At 37.1% G+C, this 8,852-nt stretch overlaps 1 protein-coding gene across 1 annotated transcript; it reads left to right on the top strand.

Annotated features, from left to right (window-relative positions):
• The first annotated feature begins 2,882 nt into the window (after positions 1-2,882).
• On the top strand, positions 2,883-8,648 carry sem1 (SEM1 26S proteasome subunit). The gene is made up of 3 exons (XM_041808162.1): positions 2,883-3,038; positions 3,506-3,599; positions 8,447-8,648. The coding sequence occupies exons 1-3, from the start codon at positions 2,963-2,965 to the stop codon at positions 8,487-8,489; spliced, it is 213 nt and encodes a 70-aa protein (XP_041664096.1). The 5' UTR covers positions 2,883-2,962; the 3' UTR covers positions 8,490-8,648.
• Positions 8,649-8,852: the final 204 nt, after the last annotated feature.

Here is an 8,852-nt window from a genome sequence, read left to right as displayed (position 1 = left end):
ACATCAGCTGTCTGCTTACAATAGGCGGACTCAAACAGCTCTTGAAGCCAATCCGTGGCAGCTTCCATATTGAAATTGCTGTCTCAACCGAACTTTGGATCAACCTAACAGCCCACACACTAAGCTCAACTTCCTGTCAGCTAGCTAGCTAGCATTCTGATTGACAGAAACATAGGCTGTTTTCGAATTGGCCTACTGCATACTCCTGCCAAACGCAGTATGCAGTATGCATTGCGCACTGCGTACTGCATTCAACAGTAGTATGCAGTATGAATGCCAGTCGGATGTTATTGTGTAGTATGCTTGGCCCGGTTTAGCTGGTTTCCGGTACACAGAAGTACGTCATACCCTGGTCAATATTAAACGACGCACACATTGTTTTCCATCCATTTATATCCATACAGCAAAAATCTGGGAAGCACTTTTATTTGATTTTTTGGGATTTTTATAGCTGTTGTTTTTAGCTTAGCGTGTATAGTGCAGTGAAAGGACACACTTGACAGCACCTTTCCGGCCGTTACGAGCCTTAACGGCGAAACAAAAACAACAGTGACCTTATTACAACTTATTTCGCTATAGTACATGTTAAAAAGGTAAAGGTTAAAGGTAATGGCACTTCTTGTAACCGTCAGTCACTCCGATGAAAGTTCTGCCGCTCTCCGCTATTATGAACTCTGACTTGCACCAATCAGTGCACAGTGAGGTTTTTCCTAAATATAATCTAAATGATTGTGGTAAAAAAAAAAATTCAGCCCCCGATCAGTGAGAGCACATGATGACATTAGCTAATGAGACACGTTTGGTTTTGTGAACCAGGCTGTAAACCGGTTTGTTTCTAGTGTTTAAAAAAGCTTTTTAACATGTGTTGTGACTCCCGGTGTTCCTGCAGCCAGCCTCAAGTGGACACCCGTATTGCAATTTTTTGCACTTCCACATGGGCTTCATTTTTCAGGTTGTTTTCCAATTTACAACACTCCATCAGTCTTTCTCTCTTAATGCGCTTTATCAAGTCTAGAGTCAACGCTGTCAGCCATCTACTAGGAGATTTTAAAGCCCTAAAAAATATTTTTACCTGCCAAAGGGGGGGGCCCAACAGAAAAAGTTTGGGAACCACTTATATAAACAATATTAAGACTGATTGTATATAAAAACTTTGTGAAAATAGTGCCAGGAGAGTGCCATGTGTGTAATATAGAGTACAATAAATAGATAAAAGTGGCTGGTGCCAGTAGTGTCTTCTGTAACCTATAGGTGAAATAGTCCAGGTTTTGTGGGTCATAGGACCAACTGCAGGACAGGATTCCTTTACATTGTCTGCATTTCTTCTGTGTGATATTTCCTTGAAATACAGAAATTTAAAGCATATAAAGCTATTTTAAATGTTACAGAGAGGAAAGCAGGAATTATTTCTTGTTATGTAGGAATAAGGAGAGAAGCACTCTGAAAACGTATTAATCTACACTGCCAAAAAAGCCAACCATGGACACAGGCCCTGATTCATGCAAAAGGAGCCCCAACCAAGCACTGAGTGCAGAAATTAACATACTTTTTTCAAAAGGTTGATGTTTTTTTGTATTAAAAATCCTTTCTATAATTGGAGTTTTGAGGTATTTTAAATATTTTGAGATAGTGAATTTTTTTTTAAATCTGTAAGCTGTTATGAAAAATAAAACAAAAAACACTTCGAAATATTTCACTTTGTGCTATATGACTCTAGACCAGTGGTTCTCAAATGGTGTGCCGTGGCACACTGGTGTGCCTTGAGACAAGTCTAGGCGTGCCTTGAAAATTCGTCTGACTTTACATAAGTACTACAACTATGTAACAACTAAAGAGACAATAACCAATGTCCTTACTGCATGCAAGCTTTACACGTTGCATTGCATCTTATAGCACTGCATGCTCACTGTCCATCTGTTATCTGTTAAATATGCAAATGTAAATTTACATGTAAAAATATGACATCTCATGCTTTTACTTAGAAAATCAGAGGTATGGTGCTTCTAACAGCTGTGACCCACATAGTTTTATCTCCATGTTAGCACAAGTCAGACCATAAAAATTCATAAATGGGTATGAAGAATATCCATGCAACACACTCCACTTTGTAAAACAAGCTAACAAGTTTCGAGAGTGAGAAAAGTGGAAGAAAATTAAGAATATCCTCTGGTGGAACACTCCTGGTGTTTTGTCATCCTTTGTGCAGCCTCTTCCCTCGTTACTTGTCCATCTTAACAGGAGCGACAGAGAGAAAATAGGAACAGGGTGAGTGGGGATAAACCTGGGGAGCTGCAGTGCATCACTTGCAGAGTGTCAGGATGCTACAAAAGGAAACTGTAATCAAACTGATGTAGCTGGCACTTGCTCACATTGCATGCAGTTGGGACTGGGACATGTTGCTACTTGCTACACATGCTAAAGAGACTATTTTGCAAGGGCATTAATATGGTGTGCCTTGAGACGTCAGCTTGCTTTTGGTGTGCCTTGGGCAAATAAAGTTTGAAAACCATTGCTCTAGACTATATGGAAGCGGCGGGGGGGGGGGGGCAGCTGAAAACATTTCAATAGTTGAGGATTTAAAAAAGATTTGTAAAACTTTCGTGGATACAGTATATCCAAAATGGTTAGACAATGGTCATCTTTTGCCCCCGACTAGCATACAAGCACTGTACTAGCCAAACAAGCTAATGAATGAGAGGCTGTGTGTGTCAGTGCTAAGGGTAAAGGTGTTTTATTGTCCCAGGTGAGGGCAAAAGTAAGTCTATAATATATTTCCTTAACATGTTTTAGCATTTGCCACATGTAAATTGCCCTACCTTGTAGTAACCTGCAGTACTGTGACGGCTGCGCTCTCCTGCGCATGTGACGCAGCTTTTACCCGCTCGAGCGCCGTCACTGTCCCACAGATCCTGCGCGTGAGCCATTCATTGCCAAACAGCAACCCAACGGCTACACAGCTAACATGTCAGACAAGAAACAGACCGTGGACCTGGGCTTACTGGAGGAGGACGATGAGTTTGAAGAATTCCCTGCCGAGGGTAAGATGTACTAAAATCATTTATAGCACCGGTTCTTTTATTGGCTTTTACTTAACGAGGTTAAAATGTTCCGTTTTATCTGAGCCGGGCCCAACAACAGTGACTCAGCTAGCATAGCCACAGTAGCGGTAGCATTACTTAGCGAGTCTATTACCGAACAACATTTTAAACATTATTCTCCTAAATGAAAAACATAGAGTACCGTGTATCTTTTACTGCCACCCTGGCTGTGTTGTTGTCATGGTTTATGTATGTTTCTTTGAATATCCAGTCTTGAATGCAGCTGTGTTTGTTGCTAACGTTTGCTAGCTCGTATCCTTATGCTAACTGATAGCATTCGTAGACTCACGGACCATGTTCTGTGGTATTTATTAGAGATCATAGAAGAGCTTTTGGTTGAGAATGTATATATTCTTTAAATCGATGTCAGGCCGAGTTTTAAATCTTATGCTGTTTTTTTTTCCTAGATTGGACGGGGCTGGATGAGGATGAAGATGCTCATGTTTGGGAAGACAACTGGGATGATGACAACGTAGAGGATGATTTTTCAAATCAGCTACGGTAATATCATCCCCAATAAACTACGCAATGTTAACTTAATGTCGTTATTCTTACAGCCTACCTAATAGAGCAAGTCAGATATTCATCCTGGTAGATTCTTGTGTTATTATAGCGGACCATTAGAAATTGTTAGACATTTTTAGTCTGTGTACCTGCAAGCAAGATTCTATAATCAGAAACAGACTGATACACTTTTTTCCCAATTCTGATAAGATCCCGATACATATGCACTGAATCCCGATTTTTAAAAAAAATATCTAATTAATATCTTATTGTTTTCAGTTGTATTATGGGTTAGGTTACACAAAGCTCTAGTAAATTTCAAGCAGTGTTTTTGTGCAGAGACTAAACATGATGTCAACATGCATATAACTTATTGTTATTACCAATAAAAGTAATTAAACTTTGTGCTGGCTTCACATAGAAAAGGGTAGCAGCAACAAATTAAGTGTTTTCAGTATAAATATTTTAATCTAAAGGGCACTGTAAAATAGCAGTAACAAATGATAAAAAACAACAACAGCACCACCAGTCTACTGCAGCAAACAGAATATTTAAAGTAAATGTGTATTTCTGTACAAAAAGTAAATATGAAGAAATAAATGTCTACAAAATAATTAAAAAAAACCTCTACGAGTAAAAGAAAATAATTAAGCTAAACAGGATTTATCTAGGGACTGTTGCAGCAGGAAGCAACAATTTGAAGTTTTCAAATGTTAACATCAAAAACTGCAAGAGGCAGCTGAAAACACTACTGTTCATCGTTGATTTAACTTACCTTTAGCAGCGATGCCAGCCACCCTCTTCTCTGATCTCGCTAAACGCTAGAGGTGGGAATCATTAAGCACTTCATGATTCAATTCGATTACGATTTATAGGGCTATGATTCGTTTTTAATCGATTATTGATGCATTTTGCTGCACTTTATATATATATATATATATATATATATATATATATATACATTTCTGTTGTTCTCACTGTGTTAAAATAATAAAACATAACATTTGTATTTAGAAAAATAAAGATAAATTAAATTTCCACTATCCTGTAATGGGAGATGTGTGTAAACTGGAAATTTATAATTGCACTGAACCAAAGGTAGCAGCATCCTTCCTTGTAACATTTCTGAAATTACAGACATAAAAATGTCCTTTTTCACAGATGAACAACTGGTAATCTAAATCTTGCTGGTAAGCGCTGCGTGTCAGAGTTTCACCTTTTTGTTCCTGCTATTCCATAGCATTACATATTTAAATTACTAACAATTATCAGTTATTGGACATTTATAAATCGATTCAGAATCTTCCACCTCCACATCACGGTGCATCTACAGGGTATCCGCGGGGTCTTGAAAAGTATTAAAAGGTGATGAATCAATTTTGGGAAAATTAAGACCCTTAAAAAGTATTAAAAATTCTTATCACGACTTTATAAAATCTTAAATTTTGAAAGTATTTTTTCTGAATTAGCTGTCCAAGAGTTTGAGTCCCAAAAAACATCGTAAAAGTGTGTGAATTTATTCATTTTTATTAAAAAACAAAGATGAACAGGTACATAAAAAACTAGGCTATTGTGGGTGCGTTCGTAAATTGTCTCTGAGAGCGCCAGAGTGAGCGGGCAGGCGGGTGGAAATTCAGAAGCACAAAGATTTACTATCCCAGCCTATTTAAATTTTGTTGTATCATAGTGGTCTATAGTCTTTATCACAAACTAAAACTGTTAAGTTAATAATATCACTGATGTAAATGGTTACAGCTTGAAGTGGCAGTGAGGTATTAAAAAATATTGAAGGTCTTGAAAAAGGCTTAAAAAGGTATTAAAAATTAACTTCAAGATTCCTGCATATACCCTGATCTAAGAATCGATTTTTTTTCTCCCATCTCTACTGAATGCCACTGCCCACTTCTTTGAATTGTCATGATTGAAAACACACCTTTAAACAGTCGTTTAAGCCCTTGTAATAGGAGTCACCACACCATGTACTGTATACATGCCGTAAGCCACAGACAGGCAAACAAAAGTGTACAAAAGTACACTTCCTCATCTTGCTGTCATCACAGAAATTAACTTAAATTCACGTTAATCACATAGACACAAACAGTTGATGTTTGGCTTATCTGACTGCTCTTTCATGCTGAAGTGACGCATTCTGATTACTTTACCCAGACTGTGCTGTTAGTCACACAGCACTCTACTACGATGGCATCATTTACAACACAATGCATGCTACTGTGTGGCATTGCTACCACACGACCTGATCCAAAGTCTGGAGAACCAGTAGGAACATCAGGCTTTGGATTAGTGACATGGGTTGGTGCTGTCACTCTGATGTCCACTGTAAATTAATGTGGATATCAGACTCCATACCGACATTGGATTGGATCTGACCTACCGCTTTCTATAAAGACACCAAAATCTGGTTTGTTGTTTAATTGCATACATTAGATCAAACAGTAACTGTCAGTATTCAAAACACAGTAAGGAAGTTAAGAGATAATGATGCATCAATTACTTACAAACGACAATTAGAACAACATTCAGACTCACTTGTTGGTAATAGTTCATGTTTACAATGCAAGTAAGTGTTGTTAAAATAAAGGGAGATGTTTTAAATAACTTTCTGATTAAGTTCTGTAGAAAATCAAAAGGATTTTCTGATTGGAGGTATAGTTACAAGGACCACTTGCAGAGATTTTTAGTATATGGCCAACTTGAGCTGTCAACAATGTGTGCTACACAATACTAAAAATTGTGTTTGTGTGATGGTTTATAGCAGCTTTTCCTACATTAAATGAAGATGCATGCAGTTGTGTCAGTTTGAGATGCAGATCTCATGAGAGTTTGTGTCCTGTAGTCATGTTTTATGTTTATGTTCATTAAAAGTTTTCATGAAAATAAGGACATCCGTGTTTATTTCAGATACTTTTCATCTCCATTTCATAACATATCAGTTCTTTGTTTTAATGCTTATGGTAGCCATCTTTTTTCTTGCTCTTGTGTCAGTACGCTGACACCATGTTGGGGCATACCTGGCCAATTCCTTTTTGAAACAGTAATCATAAGGTAACATAAAAACAGCGTGCAGCTTCAATTATATGTAAAGAACAACCACGCTGTTGTACTTAAATTCATATTTAATCAAACCAAATCTCTTTTTTTTTAAATTACAGGAAGAAGGCAACTACTTCTTAATTTGGACCCATAATTTAGCTCCTCCTTAGCAGATAAGCTTGGTGTTTCCCAGTAATTACCTGGACTATGGTGACGTGATGCATTTAACCTTAAAATGTAAAAAATGTTCTCCCTAGGAGCATGTTTCTTGGACCCCTCTGACCATTTGGAGTTCCCCCACCATAGTCTTCCAAAATTCTGTGGGAAACATAACACTGTTTTTTTTAGATCTGGACACAACAGGAGACGAGCGCTCACTCAGAGCAGTTGCATGCAGTTAGAAATAAATGATATAATGTGCTAGAGTAACTAGCAACAGATATCACAATTTGGCTAAAAAAATTACTTAGGCAACTATGCTCTGAGGCTAACACTATGCTAATATTTCATATCATATGTATTTCCAAACTACACGCTACAAATAGCACTTGAACACTTTGACACCAAGATAACTGGCAGTGAGCTCTGTAGAGCTCTAGATAAAAATTTGATCTTTTTTTGGTGTTGCTACTTTTAAGTTAAAACTACTACTTCTAATTTAAAACAGCTGTGTTGGAGTGGGGATTCCTAAAGAAAGTCTCAAAAAGTGCTTGAAATAACATAAAACACTTTATTTACAACAGCAAAAAGATTATGCCAAGTTAGGTATATTTTTTTTGCTTGAAATTCCTCAGACTTATTTATATATCCTGCTGATATGTATGGTCACTATACTGGCAGGAAAATGCATGTCTGCTGATACCGAGGATCACATTTTTAAGCTTGTATCTACCTATATTATGCTGGTAAGATCCTGTGTCTCTAGAAATGTGTAAGTCAGGCTGAAATAGTACTGACTGAATCAGGTTTGTTAAAGTTAGACTTTCACACCCTGATAATGTGGTGTTGGATCGATTTACTCAATCAGACCAAACTGGTCTGGACTTTCTGCTGCTCCATAGTGCCTGTGCTAGACTTAAACCTGGAATTCAATGAGCAGACTTGTGTTGAGTAGCAGAAACAACATTATTGTCTATCTTCCAATGACACCATATGCTTGAATAGTATTGCATTTATGTAAAAAGCAATGTAGAGAATATATGAAATGTACAGAGCTGTAATTGCTATACAATTGGTTTGCTGCTTGATAACTTGTAAGTGAAAAAGGGGATATTGCTGCCTACCTTAGAAGGAAATCAAATGGCCTAATTGATCTATAACAATTCTTCTACTTAACAGTTTAACTGTTTATGTAAACATACTGATTCTACCTTGAGCTTCACAGTGTTTCTTTTTCATTTCACAAAATAGTTATCACCTTAATATCCCTGTGGATTTTACAGTCTCAGACATTTCACCAAATAATCAATAACTGTTGGTAGAAAAGTGGCTGTTCTGTTTTTATTTGAGTACACTTAAGACAGTAATATGCTATTGTTTTATTTTGGCCAATTATGATAGCCTTGCTATTAAGTTGTTGCTATAAGATATCATTATAGTTAAAGGGCACAGCTGCCATATATATGTAATCATCAAATCCATAGCTGCACGCATTATGCAATATTTATATATTCTTTCACTCCCATCTCTTAATGGTTCTCACAATCAATAGCAGAGGGTACTTATGCCTCAACCACCCACCTGTAATCATCTCTGCTGACTTGATCTTTCTATTTTCCTTTTCCTCCCTGCAGAGCTGAGCTTGAAAAACATGGTTACAAGATGGAGACGTCATAACAGCTGACAAGGCCTCTCCAGTGGATGACATCGGATATGGACATTTCTATTTGAATATTACGCGTTGACCAAACGTCCGGAGGATTTTTGAGGATGTTAATTTGTTTCCTTTTTTGTAATAAATATTAATGGAAGTAAAGTAAGTTTGGAGAAAAACGATTGCTTTGGTTTTCTTTCCCACATAGAAACATCTTGGCAAGTTTTTAAGCAATTGGTTGTACAGAGAATAAATGAGTTGTGTTTTATGAATTAAAACTGTATTTATTTGACTTTCTTTTGTTTAATGGCATCTATAGACCAGTCCTGACCCTCCAATAGAGAGAGAGCTGTGTTGAAAACGATTAAGCACTTCATAATTGCCCT

Source organism: Cheilinus undulatus, linkage group 16, assembly GCF_018320785.1.
Source record: "Cheilinus undulatus linkage group 16, ASM1832078v1, whole genome shotgun sequence".
Lineage (NCBI taxonomy): Eukaryota > Metazoa > Chordata > Actinopteri > Labriformes > Labridae > Cheilinus > Cheilinus undulatus.
Note: the sequence above shows the minus strand (reverse complement) of the source record. Positions and strands in the feature narration are given on the sequence as shown.

What these genes read in the sequence shown, in the direction of transcription:
- sem1 (XM_041808162.1), top strand. Translation starts at nt 2,963, where the DNA reads ATGTCAGACAAGAAACAGACCGTGGACCTGGGCTTACTGGAGGAGGAC. An exon ending in TGAAGAATTCCCTGCCGAGG is followed by an intron (nt 3,039 to 3,505) that starts GTAAGATGTACT and finishes TTTTTTTCCTAG; the next exon opens with ATTGGACGGGGCTGGATGAG. An exon ending in GATTTTTCAAATCAGCTACG is followed by an intron (nt 3,600 to 8,446) that starts GTAATATCATCC and finishes TCCTCCCTGCAG; the next exon opens with AGCTGAGCTTGAAAAACATG.